Below are 23191 nucleotides of genomic sequence, written 5' to 3'. Positions count from 1 at the left end.
AAATTTCAAGGTTTCTAAGCTCTAGCTACATGATCAGAATTTTCAGTAGGTGAAAAATTTGGGGTTATTTGAAAAAGAAAATCAAAATGTTCCTAAATGAAAGTGTCAAGAAGATACACTTGGTCTTCCTTGCTGGCTGAAACTAGCTGACAGGTTCAGGAACCATTTTGGAAGACCCTGAGTGGCCTTTATTGAGTAATGGAATTTACTGTGAGAAAATTTTATCCCTTCCACTATCAACTCACTCAGAGAGAAACAGTGTCTCAGTCCTTGCTATGTACCTGAGATTTCACACTGTTTCACATCAAAACCAGAAAGCAAGCCACCAGTTCATCAGCTCAGTAATACACAAGTGTGCAAATGATAGATACACATTTTGTGCCACATTGTGGGCTGGACAAGCGGAGACGTGATGATTTTCAGCACGGATGGGGAGGCAAATTGTGAATTATTCTACTCTTAACAAGCGGTGCATGCAGAGCAGATCAGAACATTTTCATGCCAAGGATATTATTCAGAAGGTATAGTTTTAACCCAATCAAAACCATTGGGAGACCAGTGGAAGCCAAGACATTTATAAGCAAAAGACTGACCTTCTTTGGTGGCAAGACGTGAGGAAGCTTCTGTGTGGGATGGAGTATTGTAGACCAGCAGTGAGCTACCTAGAATGAAAACAAAAGGGTTATTGCAGTTTGAAGGTGCTCTGCCAGTGGGGAACCATGCAGGCAGGTAGAAAATGCTATCACTAGGATTAATGACTGACTTTTTCAGACAATTAGGCACACATTTTCTATGATGGGTATGAAATTCTTTTAAAAGCTTGGTAGCTGTATGTTACACGTGCTACTCTTTCTCCACATTTGCCTCCTTCACTGAGCACCGTGATGTCCTCCATTGAAAACTGAAACAAAGGGTGAGGCTGTATAGTACATTTATACAGGTACAGTATCTATCATAGCAGAAGCTCTAGAAATTACTATGGAACAGATGGTATGACAGGATAAGGAAGAAGCTTTTCCCTCTCTAGCTGTGATAGAGAAATTTCCTGTTTGAGAAACATACAATAGGAGTGACACGAATTGCACCATCAGGATCTGAACATTTTTAGAGTGTCACATGCTTGGTTTGGGGCCAACAGCTGCAGAAATCTCACTGCTATTCCAGCATCTCCCATGCTTTGTGGAATTTGAAAGTAGCTTTCTTGGTTCAGAGCGGCCTCTCTATCCAGCCCCACTTGAAATTATTCAAGAGGAGCACAAAGAAGAACCCACTGGAAGGGTCTTTGTTTTGCGGAGTCTATGGTGGAAATGTTCCTTTCTAAGCATTTCACATTGGTTCTCCAGCAAACTCTTCTGGAAGTGGAGGAAGAGGCCCTGTGAGCTCTTGGAAGCCAGCATGTAATACGCACTTCATGGTTGTCTGGTTATATGTGTTTACCCTACACAATCCTCAAGGCTCACCTTTCCTACAGCTCTTTTGCAAAGATTCTGCTGGATCAGGCGGTGACATTCCTAACAAGGCAGAGGGCCCTTCCTGGTAGGGACTGATGATGTGAACTGGAGCAGGGGACCAACATTGTCGTGGGTGGGTACGGGTGAGAAGTGCTTTTGCAGACACTTTCTGCTATTCGCATCTACACGGCCCTCTGTTCTGTGAGATTCTGTCCCACCTAAGGAACTCGGTCCTAAGGAACACACAACAAACAGAGTAGATTTCTCTATACGCGATGCTGCGCCTCAGCATCCCCAGATGCTTTGGCAGGGCAAAGAATACCGCTTTTGCAGGGACTATAATACTGAGTGATTAGGATCATGCAGTCTCCACATTCCTCTAATCCACATGATCCCAAATAACACTGACCTCACTTGCCCCTCAGTAGTATTCACAGTGTGTCTCCCTTTCCTGTCAGAGCTAAGGATTAGGCACTTCACTGCCAGAAGTAATCGCCATTGCAGGTGCTGGATCTTATTGGCCCTGTGTTCCTACAGATTTCTTTTCTGCCCCAAATGCAAACAAAGCCAAAAACATGCACAAGCCAGCGTGTACACAGAGGCAGAAGGTGTTGGAAAACAAAGCCTGCTCACACGGAGTGGAGGATGGATGCTACCAGATGCTGCAAGACGGGACATTTCAAAAGACCAGGATGGATAACACGGTAAACCAGGAGGTAAAGAGTTCAAAGGGATCCCACCGGTACCTTGACTGTGAAAGCTGCAGATAGCCAAAGTGATTGGCTTAAATATTTAGAGAGATTGGCTTTTGCTGCTGCTGGAGGAATTGCAACAGCTATTTTCACCTCACTCATGTTTTTATCGGATGGTTTCTGGCTTTGGCATTTCGTTCTTGAATATCTGTGGGGAAACACCTATCCACCACTCTTGCCTTTTCAGGTTATTTGAAGTAGAACCTGAATGCAGCGCCCAGCCTAGCTTGCCCCCGCCAGACAGGGCAGTGCTGGGGAATTCAGAAACACAATTTTCTATGACTAAATAGGCTGCAAATGCCTGGTCGCGCTGACTGGCTGAGGAGGTGGGGGTGGGGTGATGAATAGCGCTGAACTACATGATCAACCTATAGCTACTTTACGCTAAAAAAATGCAGCCCAAGCTGCTGGGAAGGGACGGCGCCTCCCCCCAGTTTAATTGCAAAAAGTTCTCACCTTTGCCCGACAGTCTGAGGTTTCTGGTGGGAACACCACAGAAAAGGAAATGTGTTTCCTATTAAAGGTTTCAATGAAGAAGGAAAAGAGAGAAAGCCAGAGACACAGATCGGGACAGAGAGAAGCAGACAGACAGACAGAGGCCAGGCTGCTCCCTCCCTTACTCGTTCTTGGGCAAAACTTTGTCTGCGATGAATTTTTGTTTTGTCCTTATTCCCCGTACCCCTCACTGGGTCAACAACACCGCAGATTAAATCAGCTCTTTCTGGGAACACTGGCATTACTAATAAAGCACGGGGCTATTCTCCTATAATTAATATTAAACATGTTATCTTATGGTTCCCTCCACCTTTTCCTTTCTTCTTCTATTTCCCTTGCATTAATTAAAGAGGAAGATGGAAAAGGACTGAGAGCAGGAGAGATTTTTTCCCCATAAAACCTTCCTTTTCACAAGGCAGCTCATCCTTTTGAGATGCCGGAACATCCTGGTTTCACAGAGCTGAAGTCTTTTAATTTAGTCTGGATGACTTTTTTATCACCTTCTGGAAGCCATGTGGCCTTGCCTCCACATCCCCTGGTAGAATCAGGGTTCTGCTGCATTTAGCAGTAGAGTTTTGTTTGGCATTAATATATGGCTCGAAACCACAAAGCAGTTTTCTGCTTCTGCTTCTCACCACAGCCTCATTCTTTCCCCTTCAGGCTCTGTTCGTTTGCACACACCACACACAACCGACCCCCCGTAACTAGGGAGGAAAAGGACAGGAGGTGACAGTTCAGGCTTCCTTTGATGTTCCTCCCAAACATAGCATGAAAACATTCACATCTCCCTTCCCACTGCCCACTGGCTGACTGGGGGACATTCACCAGGCAGACTGTGCTTGGAAAAAGATACCAGCACAGCAGTGGGTCAGTCTGGAGTCCGAAGGTGCAGGGGGAGGAACGAGAAGAAGAAAAGCCAAGGCATGTCTTCAGAAATTTGGAGAGGAAACTGGAAGAAACACTTAAAGAAAGGTGATTGTTTCAGAGGGATGGACAGTATGTTCCCTGAAAAAACTACTGGGGGGTGTTTTGAGTGACTTTAAAGGATTGAGTGTGCTGCAGCACTGGGTTCTGCAAGTCTGCAATCTCCTAAAGATCAGAGATGTGTGAATTCCTGACTGCCTCAATAGGTTACGGAAACAGGAAACAACTGCACGATTCTGATCCAGGCCTAAGTTTTGCCTGAAGACCAAAGGGGCTGTGATACGAGTTTGGTTTAGTCTCGACTATGAGACCTCACCTGAACCTTCTACCTCCAAAATGAAGACTGAGCTTTTGTTGAGGTCTTGCAGATGTTATCACTTTGCTTTTTTCAGTCTGGACTCAGATGTGCCATAATAATGTACTTCATAGGCAGTTTTAAGAATGCTTTCACCCTGATCAGGAGTGTAGAATGCTGAAAACCTTCTGAGGAAAGTGTTTTTCAGGGGTTCTCCTTGCCCGGCTAGCAAACAGGCTCAGACAGTTCAGAAGAGTTTTGTTTCTTGAACAAAATTGAGGATCCACTAGTCATCACATATCCAGCTCAGCATGCTGAGTAGACAAACACCTTTCAAAAGAGAGACTGGGCAGATGTAATTCCCCGAAGTTCTCCTGTGTTTTGGTGCCATCAGGTATTCTGCCCCCTAAGCAGGAACAGAGCTGGATGTCTCCGAAACAACCAACTCTACAGAAGGGGAAAATTCATGAAAAAAAAGGCCATCTCCCCATGGCACTGAGCTCAGAGGCTCGGCACTAAACATCCGCTGGAAATCAGTCTGGAAAAACAATAAGCTCCTTTCGAAGGCGTTACTCCGCGAGGGAGTTAACCAGCAATCCAGAAACCAGACTGTCATTAGCCAGCGCTGGGAACAGCTGCACGGAAAGGAATGCTCTTCAGAGGCGGCCCGGCCTCCACTCAGACAGGAGCTTGCTTTAATAAGGACAGCACTCGCATGACGTCTTACAACAGCCCAAGGGGCTGAAGAGAGAGAAATTCATAATCATAAAAGCTGGGGATGGACTGGGATTGAATTCGCCTTTCGTATGCATCCATGTAAAAATGGAATAACTAATTTGTCTGAATCCAGCAAAGTTCCTCGGGTTTTGCACTAGCTTAGTAGCACAGAAATCACTGTAGGCATTCCCCTGGCAGAACATTATAATTTATGATTATTTTTCAGCATGCAGTGCAGCAGCACTTTGTTGCAACTGCGCTAGGACTTCATTACGCTGGCTCTTGAGAGACGTGAGACACGGTCCCTGATCCACAGATGGGCCATCTCCGCAGACAAGACCAACAGGAGGACACAGAAGGCATTATTATTAGCTCCATTTCACGGTAAGGAAAACTAAAGCTCAGAGGAATGAGGCAAAGGTTTAATCCTCCTAATTTCAGGCATTTAAAGGCAATGTGTGAACTGGGAGACAACTATCCTGAATTTCAACGTGCCCTGTTTCTTTTCTATAAATGGAAGCCAGTGTGACCAGGCTTTTCATTTAGGAGCTTCAGGTATCCAAATGTAGGTAGGATCAATCAGAATCTGCTCCTGAATAAATTATAAAGGTGGAAAGGTCTTCAGGTTTACGCCAGGAGAGCAAGGCTGCGATTTCTCTGATACTCCCTTTGCACTCCCTGGGCCATGAGATCCCTAACACCGGAGACTATCACTGAAGATGCTGTCTGGAGCTAAAGCAACAGAAGAATCCAATTCTCCTGCCAACCTTTTCAACTCCAGCCTGGTCTTTTGATTCAAAAAACACACGACTCCTTCTTCATCTCTTTCTGTCAATTCTCAAGTCTTATCAATGAGACAATTCAAAAGTAAAGTGTCTCACTTGAGTATTTATCTTGTGGGAATTTAAAAACATTTCCGGTTACAAAGCGTCTGATTTGCCCAGCCAAAGTCAGCAGGTTTGGCCAAAGCAACACTGGCTTCACAAAACTGCCTTACGATTTCCCGTAAAAGTACATAATTCTGTATGCAAACCTTAGCTCCAAAGCTATTCTATGTCTGCAATAAGCCTGAGACGTTCTGTGAACCAGCAGCTCTTTGCTGATGAAACAGGCTGAAATTTGAAAATTATTTTGGATGGGAAATTATTTTATTGTGAAGTCACAAGGGACAAAAATCTGTTCAAATCCAACCATTCGGTTATTTGTTGTGAATCATTTCCTTGGCTTGACTTCTCAAACAAAATAAAGGTGGGGCTTACAGAGGCACCCATCTGCGACCTAACTCCTGTCCCACTGTCATCTGTGAAACTCCCACTGATTTTAGCAGAGGCAGGGAGAGACCAGTGCAGAACAGCTCTCAAGAAACACCTTAAATAAATGCTGTCTCGCTGCTATATTGCACCAGCCAGATGAAGATAACTTCTTTACCTCACAATTTCACTTGCCAGTGGAGCAAATAAACTTTTTCCTGCCCTCCCACCTTGCTTTATGGCACCATCCCCTGATTTTGCAGTCCTTAAATAATTATACACCTATAAAAACTGTTTTACTTGAAAAAAAATATTGAAGCATATGGGATTTAGTTCCAGTTCTCCAGCCTCCTCATAACACAGTTGCCCGTAGCACACCTTTGTGAAGAAACCTCCATGTTATAGATGAAGAGGAGACATTTGGAAGCTCTGGGCACGCTCATGCTTGCACAGGAAGCTTTAGAAAGGGCTGAATCGAAGGCTCCCAGCCTCAAGAGCGTGTGCTAACCATAAGGTGATCATTCCTGTTAGGGCTGCTGTGGTATGTTTTTCCAGAAGTACCTTGGAAGACTGCTCACAGCTTCTGTCTTAGGGGTTTGCTACAGCAAAAAGGAGTATTGGATCCAGCACACGCTCTGGTGTGGGACAGCGAGTAGCTACAAAGAGGTTCAGCAAAACTTGGTCTTTGAGTCCTGGGTTGTTTGCACGACATTTGCTTCTGCATGCTTACATTAGGGGAAACACTTGTGTATTTTTTCCTCTTTCCAGCAAATCTGGGCCTCCAGGAACATAGAAAATCTCCAACTCTGGCCAGCTGTGTGTCCTGTTTTGAAGCAGTCTTTACCAGAAACCCCAGGGGAAAGTGCCCAGCCCTCTAACTGAAAAGTTATGGAATGATTTGCCCATGCCACATCAGTTAATGTTTGGCTTAATCTCCACAGCAAATTTATGTATTTTTATCATATAGCCACAGATGTTTTTATTATCTGTAGGACTATCTAATCTTCTTAAGAGTCCTCCTCAGTTTTTTATGTCCCTGATAGCATCAGTAACTCCATCTAACCTAACTTTCCAACCCACTTTTTATTCCTTATGTGCTCTCTGCTTGCCTTTCTGTGTTACTTTTCCCTCATCCTTGCTACTATTAATCCTTCAAGAAGAACCCTAGAAGTTCAATATTCATGGCAGCTTATCCTATCAGCATGTCACGCTCAGGCTGGGATGAATCGGGACAATACTTACTTTCCCTGAGGTAACTGAGGTGAGACAACAGAACTTCTGTGTTGTAGAGGGAGGTGGTTCGGAGGAAGTCTTCCTTGTTCATTTTGCAGAGCTCCTTGCCATCCATGTTCTGGAAGACGGTGGTGTCAATCTCCATTAATCCATACTCCTTTATAGCCCATTCCAGCCACTGGCGCACGTGATCCTGGGTCCAGAGCGTGGGATCTGACAGAAAAGCACAAAGGATGGTAACACTGCACCTAAGCCTCACACCTCTAGCGCTCACTGTAGCCCAGTCAAAGCATTAACCATTGTTTCCCACCATCAAATGGATTTAATTTACTGATTCCAATGCAGTTTGCCAAGATGAACAAGTACTGTGTGTATAAATTGATCGCACCGACCCACTAAGAGTCAGTTCCCTTGATCGTCTCCCACCTGCCTGAATCTTACGCTTGGGAACAATATTAGTGGCATTTGTGAGTTTTCTCCCTCTGGAAAAAGGCTTCCAAAAGCAAACTCATCCCTTTGAAAGGGTATGCTTGTCACAGCTTCGGTTCTGCAATGCTATATAATGACATCAGTGCTGTATAAGTCACACCATCCTTCACAAGTGCATTACAAAGTCCCAACAGATGGCATTTTAAAGTCTGAGGATGGTGGCATTTACGGTCAGCAAAGGGACCCTGAAAAAAATATTATTGCTTAAGCAGAACAGCTTGCCATATATCTGAGTCACATTTGTTCACCCTGCTGACAGAACACAATTCTACCTCCGCTAGCCCTGTAAAACCAACACAGCTATTGGAGGGCAATGTGGATTTTATACTGTCTCATGCATCATTATCGACTGTCAGCAAAGCTCCAGCTGCGGAATCTTTATTACTGGTGATGACGTAAGGGAGAGATTGAACCCGGCTGGAGTTTCAGACCCCATGGTGATGGTTTGCTGCATCAGTAGTTAAAAAAAGAAATCATCCTTTGAGTTGCAAAAAGAGCATTAGATCAGAAAGTCCCAGCAAGAATTTGTGCCACGATACCATTTTTACAGAGTCATTTTCAGAGTATATCTGCATTTTCAGATGTTTCCTGTACTGCTTCTCCCCACATATCCCATTTCAAAATTCAGGCTGCAAATTCATGTTCCATTGCAGCTGGAGAGGATTGTAAAGTCAGGCTTAAACTTTGGAGGTGTTTGATCTGTCCATCACAGCTGGTAACATTTCTCGAAGATAAACCTCAGGTCTCAAAGCAGTTGAGAAAATGGGTCAGAAACATGTTGCCATCATATAGCTGGTAGCTTGTGCTTTGGGGAGGGACAAGAAATGCCTCTGCCACACATTTTATAGTGTGTAAAACAACGCCTTGGCCCAGGACGGTAAACTCCGTGGGCTTGGGCTGCAGGGATCCCTTGGCACAAAATGTCAGGTAGTGGCTATACCTGGTGCATTCCTGGGCACCTGAGCTGCAGAATAACAGCATGAGATGAAGAAGTAATATTTAAATGGTAACTGTGACATTTCCTGAGTGAATTTCTAGTAAACCTGAGTTAAACCTGAATTCTAAATATGGAACTTACAACCCCATAACTTTGCAAATCTGCATTGGGAAAGAAAGATGGATTTCCTCTATGTTTTGGCAATGTCTAATTTAAATTCTGCTTTCTAAGCACTGGCAAAAGACTGCAAATTTTACAATGCAAGTATTCAAGGGAGGATTCTTTTTTTTTTTTTTAATTGAAAGAGTTATTTGTCTTGAGTTTTGAAAAAAAAACACCCAGCATTTAGAGGACACAGTGAATTTGTGGTCTCCTTTTAAACAAACACTATTGAATTTCAGATATTTGTTCAGCCTATTTGTCACTACAAAAGACATTGAGTGGTCTCTGAAAAACTGCCTTCTTGAAACATGGCTTAGAGTTCGTTATTATTACTATTGCAAGCCTAATGTGACATTATTCTTGCCTATCTTCACCCTAATGCGCTATAAATCTTTACTCTGGATTATATTAAAATTTCCAAATGCCTTTCTTGGATGAATTGGGCCTCATATCCTGCAGCCAGAGATCTGGGATGATGTTCATTATTGTCTTCCAAAGTCTGGTAAATCACTGCTATTTCACAAGTATCTCAAGGTTTTAATTTGTGGATGCTCACGAGGGGGGAAAAGGTCCTTTTTTTCGTTTTCTTTCAAAGAGAGGATTTTAAACCTCCTCCTCCACTGAGGGCACTAAAAGTCATTCGACAGCGCTAAACCTTAGCCCACCCTCGGTCTTTTTAAATATGCATAACTAGCATGGTGAAGAGCAGGATAAATCTTCCCTCTTGAGTCTCTTTAATAGTATAATGGCTAGTTGGTATCAGCTAACACCTTTCTAGGCAACTTTAATGCTGAAAACATACCTGGTGCTGTCACCAATTAGGTCAGCCAGCCTCTCTAAGCAGATCCTAACAACGGCTTAAATGGTACTTTGAGATTTGCTGTCAGTCTTTTATTGGCTTCCCTTCACTACATCCAGCTCAAGCTTTTCCTTTTCATCCTAAATGGCAAACAAATGCTTGGGAATTATCATCTGTTCATGGTCAAGCCACGATCAGAAAACACAGCTAAATTCCACGAGTACATTTCTTTCTGCCAACAGTTTGTCTGCTTGAATCAGATGAATCGGTGAAACCCTCACTACACTGGGTGAAAAGCTGCACCCCTTGAAATCAGTGGAAGTTTTGGTATGTAAGTTGGGCCGGGACTTGGCTTGTGATATCTCCCTTGCTGGAAAGTTCCTGGGCTAGCCTGTTTCTATCTATGGTGTTCATAAACTTTGCAGAGGAAAAACTCCCTCTCGTTCCAGGTTCAGACTTCACTGGTTGCCGGCCACAGTGGCTCTCATCCTTGACTATCCAAATGGATCTAATGCATCCTGCCAATTTCAGGCAGCAGATGTGGATATCAAACACAAACAGAGAACTGGACAGCACTGTTTCTGTGTACCAGTTTTTTTGAAGGATAACATAGTTCCTGCAAAATATAATTTTCATGGTTTTCTACTTCTAACAAAAAAATGAAAACAAAATATCTCATTGTGAAGCAATCTGACATGAAAGTGCATCTGGATCCTGCAGAGCATCATGGGAGTTATAATTTGGGTCCAATTCATGCTTATTCTTGCCTATGAACTGCGTTCTTTAATCATACCATGTGTGTCCCCAGGAAGCAGATTCTCCTCTAACACATGACGGGAGATGGATTTGGTTCAACACACCAAAACAACACGTCATTTCCATTAAAAAAAAAAAAAAAAAAACAAAACCAAAAAACCAGTGATCCATTTCTTCTTCTGATTCAAGGTAGAACATATACTGGGACATGGGAAATTTCCACTAGCCAGAAACTCTGATATTTTCCTTACTTTTTACATGGTTTGTAAGAAAGATCATTCCTCAATGGATAAATGAGCCTTATCTGTTGAGCTGGATGTGTAAGACAGAGCAAGGAAATACAACACAGAGAGTTGGATAGCGGTGGTACCTGCTGGGACAATGACTCTCCTCTCATTGGTGGTCATGTTGGGAGGAGGCCCATTCTTCTCATCCATGTAGGTGTTGTAACTCATGGGGTTGGACTCTGTCCCGGCGCCGACGAGTTTGCTGCATTTGTTCACACTACAGTCTACAGGGGACTCCCTGAAATGTGAAAGGGAAGAGGTGACTTGTCATTATTATGCACCTTTCATCCTTGCTGTAGCAGAAGGAGGTTTGGGTTACGGAGATGGCAAGGATCCCAAAGGTGAAAAGGTAAGGGGAGTGTCTTTACATGCAGGAGACTCCGTTCCTGGCCTGTCACATGAACATCATAAGGTGACCTATGAATCACAAGTCTCACGGACGGGATATCTGATAATGAAACCAGTTGGAGGGAAGAGAGTTGGAGGTGCAAAGAAGAGAAAGGCAACAGTAACTGTAAGGTCACACTCAAATATCAAAACTCGTGAACCAGATAAAAGGCAAGTGCCTAGCCCACCAGTTTATTGGTTACACTCCCTGCCCCCCCTGCATCCTTTGATGCTCAGCTGCATTTTCACAGTCCCCCAGATACAGTTTGAAGGTCCTGGGAGCCCTTGTTGGACTGTGTCACTCTTGCATTGCGTTACACACTCTGGGCACCGTCTGTCTGTTACAGTGGAGCCTGTGTCTCTGTCAGTTGACAGAAAGGCTGTACTTCTCAACTCACAATCCAAGGCAATTTTCCAGGGTCGATCAGAAACATGGGTGCACCCCCCTCCATTTCATTAATAAAGAACACGAAATACCAAAATGACAGGGTAGTCACAGGGGAATACTACAATAATAGCATGGTATCTGAAGAGCCTTATTTACACAGGGCTGAATGTAACTGATCTTGTCTGTTCTTCACAGTTAAACAGTCCCAGGCTTGTCTGCTTCTTGGATAGGGAATCTAGAAATCTTGGGTGCCTTAGGCATGAGTCAAGAACTTCAGACCACAGAGACGGTGTGCGAAAAAGGCTCTGGCCCCAGTTTTACTTCTGAGGTGATGGAGCCATGAGGAGGGAACATTTAGCAACTCAGGTGGCACTGTGCTAAGACCTGGACTGCATGCAGACCCTGGGCAAGCAACAGGCTTTCTCTGTCCTGCTCTGGGAGAATTATGAGCCTCCAAACCACAGATAGGGAGCACAGACTTTTGTTTTTCTCTGGCTGCAGTAGTAACTCATGCTTTTAGCTCTAGAGGCCACTTAAAATACCAGTCCACAGCCTGCCACAGGCACACAGCACACGCCAGCCCTGAAGAACGTACCAGGGAAGGGCAGCACTGTTGCCCTCACCTTTGCAAGGGCATGTTAGTGTGCAACCTCTATGCAAAGCAAGCACAGAGCCCATACCCAGTGCAGTTTAGTCCGCTGCTTGAATCGCACAGCCGTCCTTTTTCCTTGCCAGAAGCAAAGTGGCTTGAGAGGAAACCATTCGCTGAAGGGTAGGAACTATGACAGTGCACCAAATCCCACCCTCTGAGTTCAGCTGGCAAGACTTCCAAGTTTGGACACTAAACAAATTTGTTTCTTAATGTGAATGGGGGGGGAGGGAGAAATTACTGAAATTCAGTTATCATGGCTGGGAGATAAATGCTCCACCGAGATATTCTAAGGCAGATGGTAATTTTTTCCTCATGTCTTGCTGAGGGAATGTTGCTTGAAAATGGAAATAAGATGTATAACTTACACATGTTCGAATTTAAGGTTTTACTATTTTGCCTACTGTTTTTCCAGGCAGGGAACCAAAATCCGCCTTCAGAGAGGCAAACTGCTGAAGGTTTAATGTCCCCGTGGCAGTCGGAGGAGAGTGTGAGCAACTGCAGGGACACCGGGGTTTTCACAGGGAATGTGATCATTTCTAACTTTCTGTTGAAATACTCTGTGTCAGGTGTTAAACGCTGCCTGTACTGGCAGAGAAAAAGCCCTGAAGCAGCACAAAGGATCTTATTCTTCCCCGAGGTACAGGCTGTCCTGAGAAGACTCGGTGAAATGGGGAGAGCATCCGTGCTTCAGGGTGTCAGGGTCTGTCTGGCTTGGTGCTCACGGTCCCCATGAGGTGACCGATCCCCTCGCCCTGCCTGGTGCTGGTTTTAAATGGTGCAGGCAGCAGAGCTGGTGCGACAGACCCAAACACACACATCCCCACATAGTGAGGGCGTATGAATTCCTGCCTGCCTTTGGGATTAATTTCTCCCTTCTTCAGAGTCAATAGTCACATTTTCTTCAAGTTCCCTGCAGTCAGCACCTCCCAGGTGCTGGCACCACTACCTGCTGCCTAAAGTCCTTCTGATGGATTCAGTCTCACCACTCTGCTCTGTAGTTAAACTTCCCTGGAAAATAACACCCTCAGTAGAAATAGGCAGTGTTTGTGACAGAATGGTTACGTATCTAATAGCCATACAGAGCTGCAGGATATACCCAGGCTCTCAGATAAGTACATCTTCTAAAAAGCCTATCGGCCTAGGAGTACACACGCTTTCTACTGGCATGGAATGACACAAATGCACAAACTACAGCGTTCTTCACCGTCTCTACACTCTAAGACCAACACTACAAGGTATCTCCTCCGTAGTTTCATACTGATTTTTCACTTTGCAGCCTCTTGACTTGGCAGCTTGGAGCCTGCTCATCCTCTGCCTCGCTTGGTACATTTCGGCAGCCAAAACCCGACAAGCAAATATTGGAGGGTGAGATCAGAAAAGAAGTTGAAGGGACTGAGGTGTCCTTACCAACCACGGATTTACCAGAGGGAAGCCATCCCGTTGATGCTGCGGGACGTTAAACGTGCTCCGTGTCCCTGACAGGGTCGTGTGTGGGTGGCTGTGTAGATGCCTCCCTTCCCTCTGAGGAAGTTTTCAGGAGGGTTGGATCTAGAGCTAACCCCACTGGGAATCTGACAGCAGAAGGACAGACATTACCAAAACTTAACTGGGCAGGAGACTGAACTGTCCTTAAGAAAAATACCATGAATTTTTAGCAAACAGGAAGACCCTTACTTTTGTAACCCAGCATTTCCTACCAGATCCAAAGGAAGATCCTTCTATTCCCCTTTTACTGGGAAATGAGACGGCACCACCAGACTGAATCATCTCTGCAGCTCCTGGATGCCCATTACTGTACTGCCCCCGGCTGAGATGAGGGATTTAACAGTACCCCAGCAGAAGGTGGGTGTAGCTGGGGGCAGCACAAAGAAGAATTCAGCGTGGGGAACAACTACGGTATCAAATGAGAACAGGGAGCTGCGAGCCATGAAAGGCGTATTCATTGAATATAGCTCCTTCCTTAGCTCAGGCATTACCCACAGGCAGACTTAGATTTATACAAAAATTTCCTCATTATTGGAAATGGTTTGTGTGGGGAATTTCAGATGCCAGATTAATCCTTGACTTTTCACAGAGACTTCAGACTTTCAAGTGGCTATACATGCTGGACTTGCTCAGGTTCTGGGCAGAAAATGTTGTGGATCTCCTAAGGTAAATGGATATAGGCTGCTTTCACAAGATCTCTTAAGTATATTCACTGTGGCAGTGACACAGTCCAAGGAATATGAAGCAGTACTCGTTCCCACTGTCTGTCCAAAGACTCTTCGTTCCAGCAGCTCCAGTAGCAGTCTCTGGGGATGCCAAGAGCTTGGTGTTTTGGGAAAGTTTATGCGAGACTGGCCAAAAAGGACAAGCAGCTAGCCTGGCATTGACTAATAAATCCTCTGTACAGCTTCAGCCTGTGTTCCAGATACCTGAAAATAAAGCAATTACTGTCCCAGGGCCTCTGTCTAGGAATCACCTTTGGCTTTCATTTGAAAGAGCAAAACAAGGGATTTCAATGATTTCTGACCCTGGCTCAGCTGTGGTCAGTGGGATATTTCCTTCTTTCTATCACTTTCTTCCTACCCTTTCATTCCTCTTCCCATCTTTTTTTTTTTTTCTTTTTAATTTTGCCACTTTTTGGTGTAAAACCCCATTTGGTACTCTCAGCTTTAATCTTTACACTTGAAATTAGATTTATGGGGTTTTTTTTGTTCCGTGAAGAAGGTAAGAACAGGCAGACTGCGATTCTGCTTGTGGTTCCCTCTTACAGGCAGGGAACCGAGCCATCAGAGCAGAATCACAGCTCCTCGAAATGTGCATTCACTGCACTTTAACCCTGCCTCTCATCTCCCCTCGGGAATGCCTCCAGAGAAGGTTCACACTGGGAAAGGCTAAATGTGCAGAAAGAAGAGACAGCTGTAAAGAGGATGGAGGAAGACAGGCAGGTTACAAAACTCAGACTGGGTGAGGGATGCACAGAGGGTCAGTAGAACGATGTTTAGGAGGTACAGGTGAGAGCAACCATAGGAATTGCAGTCTGCAGCTCCAGCTGGGGACCAGAGCAACAGAGCGAATCCCACTAGAGGGCTCACACGCTGCTCAAAGGGGATTTTTCTTCTTCTAGACATCATAGATGGTCCCTTTGTTTTGTTTTGAGAAAATTACTGTGGCATAAAAATGTTCTGAGGGCCCTGAACCTTAGCATGATTTTCATATTCTGAAGCAAGAGAATGTCTCCAAAGCATTTTCAAAGCACTGACTTCATTAATTGAGCCAGGCAAAACTCGTAACATCAGCTGGAACGGCACGGCACAGTTTGCCTGCATCTGTGCGCACACCCAGCCCACTAGAATATTCTTTCACATTTTAAGATCATAGAGGTTTTTCTAACGTCTTTTTAAAAATCACTCGCTGAGTTCAGCTGCAAATGCAAATCCGTAGTAGCTCAGTAAACACTGTCAAAATTTGGAATGTCTGTTGTTCTCCCTTTGCGTTTGGAATGGATGTAAAATATAACGAAAAATCTATTACTAAAATGGGCTGTAAATTGGGTTGAACTTCTAAATAGTCCTCCTGCTTTATTCACTGGAATTTAAAATGTGATTTTTAAATTTGATGATTGTATTTATATCACAAAAGCATCTAAAAGTCCCAAAAGAAATCCAGGCCTAGTTTGTTGGGAACTGTACACACACATTTGTAGGAGACAGAACTTTCCCCAAATGGGCTATAAACAAGATAAACAAAAGACACAAACGTAGCAAAGGACAAAGATTGCAAGCCACACAAAAGAGAGGTGAACGGAATACAGAACATCTTGCAGGAAACCTATGGAGAAGCTGGACTTCTATTTTGTGTGTGCAACAGGACTGTGCATTTCTCTTTGCCAGTGCCTAAGGGGGTGAAAGAAGCACCTGGATTTTAATTTTTCTATGTTGGATTTTGATTGCCTCGTGTTTGGACACTAATCACTGTGCAACACAAGTGTAGCACTGGGGTTTGTTCAGAGCAAGCAGCTTCCCGTGAAGGCTAGGACAGGTTTTGAGGCTGTATACTGCATCCAGGTCTGATAATGCCAGAAACTTTCACAAGATTTCTACTTCTGAATCTTGCAATAATGCAGAAGTTCCGTCTTCTGCCCTAAAACTACCTGAATATTCCCTATGAACAGTTAGGAGGCAGTTAGCTGGGAAATTCTTTCCAATCTGGGAGAAAACCAGGAAAACCTGCCATGGGGTAGAAAGTTGGTTCAGGGTTTCCATGTTTTTTAGCATTTGGAGAGATAGCTCTGCAAAGCAGGCTTGGAGAGATTCCTCAAAGACCCTTTCTCCCACCCTGCTGAGGACCAAACCAGCTCATCACACAGTCAGACCTGTCTCTGGTTACTAAGAAAAAGAACAAAAGCTGGACACTGTCCCTTACCATCATCCAGCTCCCTCCACTGTCAGGCTTCCTATAGCTTTATCCCTCCCCAGAGTACATAAACCATCCTCTTGACAAGCAGAAAACGTTAGTGCTTCAAGTACAGGTGAAACACAGAATAAAGGCTGCTCCCTCAATGAGGCAGCTGGAACCCGGTAAGAGAGTGTGCTTGAAAAACAAGGGGGAGGAGAGGCAGGGAGAGAGGGAGGGGGGAAGAGGTTTTGTTATTCAGCCCGCAGTTCAAGTTAATTTTTATTGAATGTGGCGTTTGCCGCTCAGATGGTGGGTCAGTTCTGCCAGGCAGCTGATGGGCAGAGGAACAAGCAACTGGAGTGGCTCAACCTGTAACAATGAACGGTGACGGACACGCGGGGAAAGGGGAAATCTGTAGGAGGAGAGGACGGATTAGTCAGATGAACGTTCTCATTTCTTGGGTGGATTGGAGCTCTTCGGCTAACAAGTTATCAAAAGGCAAGGCTGGAAGTTATTTCACTGCTTTGCTCCAACATTCAAAACAGTCTTTTCTTTACTTCTAACATAAGTTCTTACCCCTCTTTTAGAGGGCACTTAGTTTCTGCCTAAGAACCTCGTAGTCTTGAGCAAGCCCATAAAGAAGGATTTCCTTTTTGCCCAGAATAAACACACTTCTGGAGGGCCTTTCTCCACGGGTATCAGAGCACTTACAGTTGTTAATGAATCAGTTTGTCCAAGCAGTGTTATTTCCCCTTTTTTCTGAGCAGATGAGGAAATTGTAGCACGAAGATCACAATGGAAGGACAGCCCAATACATTTCATTCCCCAGTACAGGCAGTACACATGCAGTGAGACTGTTACGTAGACTTTTGGTCGTACCCCGCAGGATGGATGCATCAGACCTACACAGCACCATGCACAAGCCTCGCTCATGCCGGCAGGATCCCACTCTGCATGACCCTCTTGAAGATTTTAGGGATAGCTTAAGAAGACTAGCCTTGGTAGCCAAAGGTAGCCCTCGTGACTACCAAAAAAACCCCAACATGCTGGTGCTTTCAAGATGCGTCCTTTTGCCTGTGTTATCCAGGGATGGTGTTTTTCAGGAAACATCTTATTTTCCCTAAATTCTGAGATTGGAAACATTAGTCCAAAAATCCGTGTAGTTCTCATGAAGTCCAGAAATTATGCTAAGGTACAAGCGGGGCAAGATCAGATTCAGTCTACAAATGATCACCATCAAAGCCCAACTGACGCAAAGACCTTTATCGCCTAGCAAAATCAGCATCTACTGTATACTTACGAGGAAAAAAAACATGCTGCTGTTTGAAGTCTTCAACACCACTATAGAAGTCTGAAAGTGCAAGGCTGCTTTCTGTTTCAAACTCTGCACTTCGCTAGGTTCTCAGAAACCAGGAAAATAGGCTGTTACAGAAGCTCTACACTAACCCTAAAGCAGAAAAACCTTTGATTGTTTAACTGTCCTGTATCAACATTGTACAAATGTTAGAGGTGTTTCTGACGTTGAAATTAAAATCACGTTTAAAATGGAGATGAACTCTAAAACCTAATACTAAAAAATAAAATAGCTTTTCTTTACTGTACATATTTAAAACTGAAAAAAATTTAAATTTCTACACCTAAGGATTTTGTCCAACAAGGTGAAATTTTTTCCTAGGCCTTGGACTCATCAACATGTTCTTAAAAGAGACAATCTGAGCTGTGATAATAAAATATTTTCACATCTCTGAATTTCTCATTGAACAGGGAAATGAACCATCTCCCAAAGCTCCAGCTACAAATGATGGGGGGCAGGTCTCCTACCTCTTTGGCTAAAAGCTGTAGAGGCTACCTCATACCCAATGTTCCCTCGATGTTTAACATCACTGCTCAGATCCACTCCTGAACTCTCTTTTTCACCAGTGGTCACATCTATTCACACAGAGGAGGTGGGTATATGCCTTTCATTTTGTCACACCTCATAGCCTACCATAAAGGACCTCAGTTTCCTCTTTTTCCCTTCTCCATCTCCAGTTTCATACGGTTGCCTCTGCCCTGGTGGAGCACGAACCTGGTGACAGATGCAATACGAGGTGCCCTCCAGTGAAGCCTTTCACGAGCTTGGCTCTGGAGCACTGCTAGAGGCACCGACTCTTCCTGCATGACCAACTCCACCTCCAGGAGCCCCTTGAACCGTGGCACATTTGCGGGATGCTGAACTACGTGATGAAATATGTGATTCACAACAGTGTTTGCAGCATGAACTCTGTCCTGGCCGTCTCGTGTCCCAGTCTGTGCAGCGTTCATGGGGACCGGTAGAGATGCACGCTGCAGAACTGCAAGACCAAGTTCCTCTAGCCAGTAAAAACGCGTGACAAAGGAACTCTGGGGGAGCAGGATACGATCCTACACAAAGAGTGGAGTTTGTGATATGCAGGACAAAAGCATGCATGGACGATACGTGCTTTGCTTTTATTTTAAGATTCAGTAGGTGTGGAAAGGGTCTTTCCTTACCTTGATCCATTCATGTGGTCATATTCCCTTTTTACATTGACCCGGACGGGCTGATTAATCCACTCCTGCTGAGGAGGCAAAGGGTTGATTTTGTGCGGCTGGCCATAGTCTGGGTTCCCTGAGGCCGTCATATCTGCCTTGGGGAGGTGAGTGGCAGCGCCGTACGTAGAGTCAAAGAGGGACTGGTCGTCGCTCACCACCGACAGAGCCTCCTGAGGAGAAAAAAAACAAGCGCTCAGAGTCATGACTAAACCAGTAACTCCACTCCTATTCTCTCTTTGAGCTGGTGAGCACCTGCATGGGCCCCACAGCTGCCCAGCGCTGTCTGAAATTGCCATCTGCCAGGATTGCAGATTGAATCAGAGTCTTTGGGGTCCATTAACCCGTATGCAAAACCAGCGGGTGGCTCTGCTGGCTGCTGGGTTGCTCTGGGTGGGGCAAGACTTGACTTCTGCAAACAGTAAAGGTGGGTGCTGGGTGCTGCACCCTTCTCATTGCTTGCGGTAAGCAGCTTCGTCTGCAATTTCGTATGGTTACCCGCTCACCTGCCTGCACTTGCTGGTCCAAAAACAACCAGAGAGATATGGAGTATGTAACATTTCTGGAGTGCCATTTGAAGGCCTATACATCTTCTTTCAAAGGGTTTTGTGTGATGTTTATATTTTGAGGTTACTAGTGAAGGAGAAGCAGTCAGTACAGGTCAGAGTTATGGGTGTTAGTGGTGGGATAAAAAATGCATTACTTTACACTTTTTGTTTATTTTGTGGGAAACGTAGGACTGGTGAGTTACCAAACTCTGCATTTCTAGAAATGCTTAAAAACAGGAAATTGTTATCCTTTTTTTTTTTTTCCTTCCCCTGCTGAAACTCCAAATGTTGACAAAAAGTTTTGACTATCAATTTCCTTGCGCTGATGCGCTTGGGTTTTCTAAATGAAACATGCTAGGCACATCAAGGCTTTGGCACAGTCCTGCCTTATTCAAAGTGCATCTGACAAGGTCTGCATGTTCTTTATGGAGCTAAGTTAACCGCACATAACACAGCTGCCATTATGGCTGGCAAGCCAGAAACTGAACGAGGAACCTCCCAAACTAAAAGCACACGCTACGTTAATGCGAGTTAATGGAGCAGGCCTCCGAAACAAAGGCAGCAACAGACTCACCTACTCGGTGGACCGAGGGGTCAACGGACCCGTGTGCGCAGCAGTGGGTTACACGTGGACATACAGACACCGTCTTTGCTTTCAAAGCTGGTGTGTTGCTAAACCCTCAGTGCTCAAAATTCACAGGACACGGTCCAAATCATGAGCTTTTAAAAATAATAAATCATTGCTCTCTCTACGCCTCCCCCCAGTAGTCGTTTCTGAGGTTAGTTTTGCAAATTCTTCCATAACCAGGGAGGGAAACAGAAATCCTGAAAACTTGGAAAAGTGCAGCTACTGGAATCCTCCGATTACACAAGAATCTAAGGACAAACCAGATATCACCAGGCCCGTGATATCACCACAAAAAATGTCAATAAGTAGAGTCTACTGGGTGCGCATGAGAATCCCCCTCAGCTTGAAATTAACCCACTTAGAAAGGGGCAGGTCAGTGCTCTGCATTTACAAATATCAGCACTTTTCTATCTCTGATCTCGGATCACGTAACAAAACCAAATAAGCACGAGTAGCCTAGCACTTAAGCAGGCCTGACTAAGCTTGAATTCAGAGGAACCCTCAAACATCTGCTGCTGAAGTTACAGTATTTGCTGTAAATATTTCGTGAGCAACCTCTCACCCTCACCAACAGACGGCCACAACCTTTAAACAAGAAATAAGGAGAGTTTTTACCCCACAGTGCCTAACGCTGCGTGTTGCAAGGAGCTCTGACTGTGTTCGCTCCTTCCAGCAGCATTTTCTTGGTGGATGCAAACCCTTTTAAAAATACCCCCTCCCTTTTTCTGCTCTAATTAGAGCAAGGGTGTGGAGAGTGCCCCTCGGAAGAGTGTGGTGCAATCCTGTATGATCCCAGATTTGTGTCAGAGGGACGGTGTCCAGGCTATAAACTTTGCCTGTGTAGGAAGGGGAGAACATGAGATCTTCTGGTGACAGCTCTTAAAAGAGAGCAAGCCTTTCCATCAGAGCTAAGGATATAGTGACTTGCTGCTTCTCTGATTTACTGAAGTCAGGATGTCATGCAGAGACTCCTAAACAACACATCTTCTGTCAGTCTCTGCTTCCTCTCAGTACAAAAAATGGGGGGGTTCCTACATTATGGCATGAACCTCAAATGCCTGCACTGACTTATGACTCTCTAGAACCAGTCTCAGCTACACATCTTACTGGTCAGAGGCAAGGAAACCACGAGCACCGCTGAGAATTCATGAATTAAAACTTGAAAATGTTTGGGTTTGGAGATTTCCAGTCTAAAAACAGACACAATTTTAGGAGTTTTTAGGGAAACAATATCTGAGAAAATGCCATTTTTCTTCCAAAGAAAGGGTCTGATGGAGAAAAATTGGAAAGCAATTAGAAATCCCAGATCTTACTGGTTACCTCCTCTCCCCAGAAAAAATCAACCCACCCCAAAGAACACCCCTGGACTAGGATCAATGATTATGGTGCCCCCAAGTACAGCTATCTTTGCACACCCAGGCAAGCACACTCTTTTCTCTGATAGACAATATCTGATGGAGGAGCCTGCCTCCTCAGATAAGGATCTTCCTTGAAAGACGAAGTGGCTGCTAGGCCTGGCCTACAGCAGCAAGTGGCGTTAAGGGGGATAATGATAACCCCACGGGCAGGCAGCCGTTGCACCGAGCAGCTCTGCGTTTTGCTGCTCGAATGCATAAAGACTGCAAACTCTTCGTCTTTAAAACTCTGTCGCACACAGGAAAGGAAATTCAAATGCGATGGCTGCCATCATGGCAGGCCCAAGCAGTTACTGAACCAGGAATCGTTTGAGCTAAACCCCTGAGTTAGTTAGAGCCACAAGAGCTACAGGCTCTGGGGGAACTGAAGACACGCAGAGGAGATCAGGCAGAGATAGCGGCTTGTAACACCTGCTGACGATCCGGGTCGTGCATGCAAATAGCAAACAAGTATTGCTGATGGCATGCAAGGGAAGTTGGGTGGCACGCCGCCAACCCTCGCTGCAATCAGCTTCTCCGTGGAGTGTACATCTACAGTTTAGGAGAAACCAGAGGGGTGGCAAGCTACGTGTAGCCTTTAGCTGGCATGGTCAGAGTACGGGGACCACTCCGATACTGTCCTAGCAACGAGGACCACCTGGGTCTCTGTTTAAGGAAGAGGACAGGGTTTGGCTGGCCCTGCCAGAGTTTCAGGCTACGAACACTTACAACCCTCCTTGTACTCACTATCAGAGGCTCTGCATGGCTAGTTCAGTTTTGAAGGACTAGTCGGTTTAGGAAGTGTTCGGCTTCAGTTCTGGCTGAAGAGGAGCTCAACCACTAAATTGAATACCAGAGGGCAGATTTCTATCCCCTGGAATCGAGAGCTACTTAGTATTTGGTGACGGGCAACTGGGAAAACACATCGAGGCGTTAAAGGCGCTAACATAACCCAAGCAGACAGGCCACAGCTCACCAGGGTTCCCCCCATACCATTGCCTCCCGGGCTGTGTCCTTGAGCTGGCCAGACTGAGCCTGAGACAGAGGTCTTGTGTGTATTATTCTGGCATATATGTTACATTATATTGCCTCTGGGAATAGGCTAGCTTCAGTTTTTCCAGCTTTTAATCACATTCCTGGCATAAATGTGGCAAGTCCCGTCTACGGCAGCTTGCAGCGCGGCAATAGGCAAGTTCAACGCCCTGTGAAGCACGGCCCAGGCTTTGCAGGGCAGCCCACCACTGAACTGCCACAGATGAAAGGCTCCTATTGCTCTGACTGCTGAAACAGCTTTGCACAGAGCTGGCACACACCCCTGGATCCCTCAGACATGAGTATGCGATACGGCTATTATTAATAACGGTTTGTAGTTGAAAGAGGTTGAATTTGCACTTTTTCCTCTTTTTTAGATGGGCCATCTAGACCCAGGTCCCACATCTAAGTACATCTTAGGTACATTTTGATATTTTCCCTGTGTGCTGCAAGAAAACCAATCTGTTCTTCTCGTCACACAGGTCCACCAACGCTTCAAGCAAGTGATCCCGAAATAGAGACAGCACGCAAGCTTTAGTCAAGGTTTTCATTTAGTTAATGCATTGAACAGAACATTTGAGCTAATATATGAATGGAATGGATCTGAGAAACAACCCTTAGGTAGGAATCAGGGGCAACTGTGCAATGCAGACATTTATCATTCCCCTCCATGTTCTAATTCCCA

The 23191-nt window shown here is 45.0% G+C and overlaps 1 protein-coding gene across 2 annotated transcripts in view; it reads right to left on the bottom strand.

Annotated features, from left to right (window-relative positions):
• FLI1 (Fli-1 proto-oncogene, ETS transcription factor) overlaps nt 1–19074 on the bottom strand; it is a 38509-nt gene extending 19435 nt beyond the window's left edge. Inside the window, exons 1-4 of one of the 2 annotated variants that reach the window (XM_010160439.1) lie at nt 18866–19074; nt 10631–10785; nt 7127–7330; nt 594–662 (exon numbers count right to left, since the gene is read on the bottom strand). In XM_010160439.1, the coding sequence (XP_010158741.1) occupies nt 594–662; nt 7127–7330; nt 10631–10785; nt 18866–18996 (559 nt within the window). In that variant the 5' untranslated portion in view covers nt 18997–19074. The remainder of the gene's footprint in view (nt 1–593; nt 663–7126; nt 7331–10630; nt 10786–18865) is intronic. The other variant, XM_010160438.1, reaches the window with a different exon arrangement.
• Between the last annotated feature and the right edge of the window lie 4117 nt (nt 19075–23191).

The sequence above is a fragment of the Eurypyga helias genome, unplaced genomic scaffold (genome assembly GCF_000690775.1).
Source record: "Eurypyga helias isolate BGI_N326 unplaced genomic scaffold, ASM69077v1 scaffold22901, whole genome shotgun sequence".
In the NCBI taxonomy this organism is placed as follows: domain Eukaryota; kingdom Metazoa; phylum Chordata; class Aves; order Eurypygiformes; family Eurypygidae; genus Eurypyga; species Eurypyga helias.
This window is presented reverse-complemented; position numbering and strand designations above follow the sequence as displayed.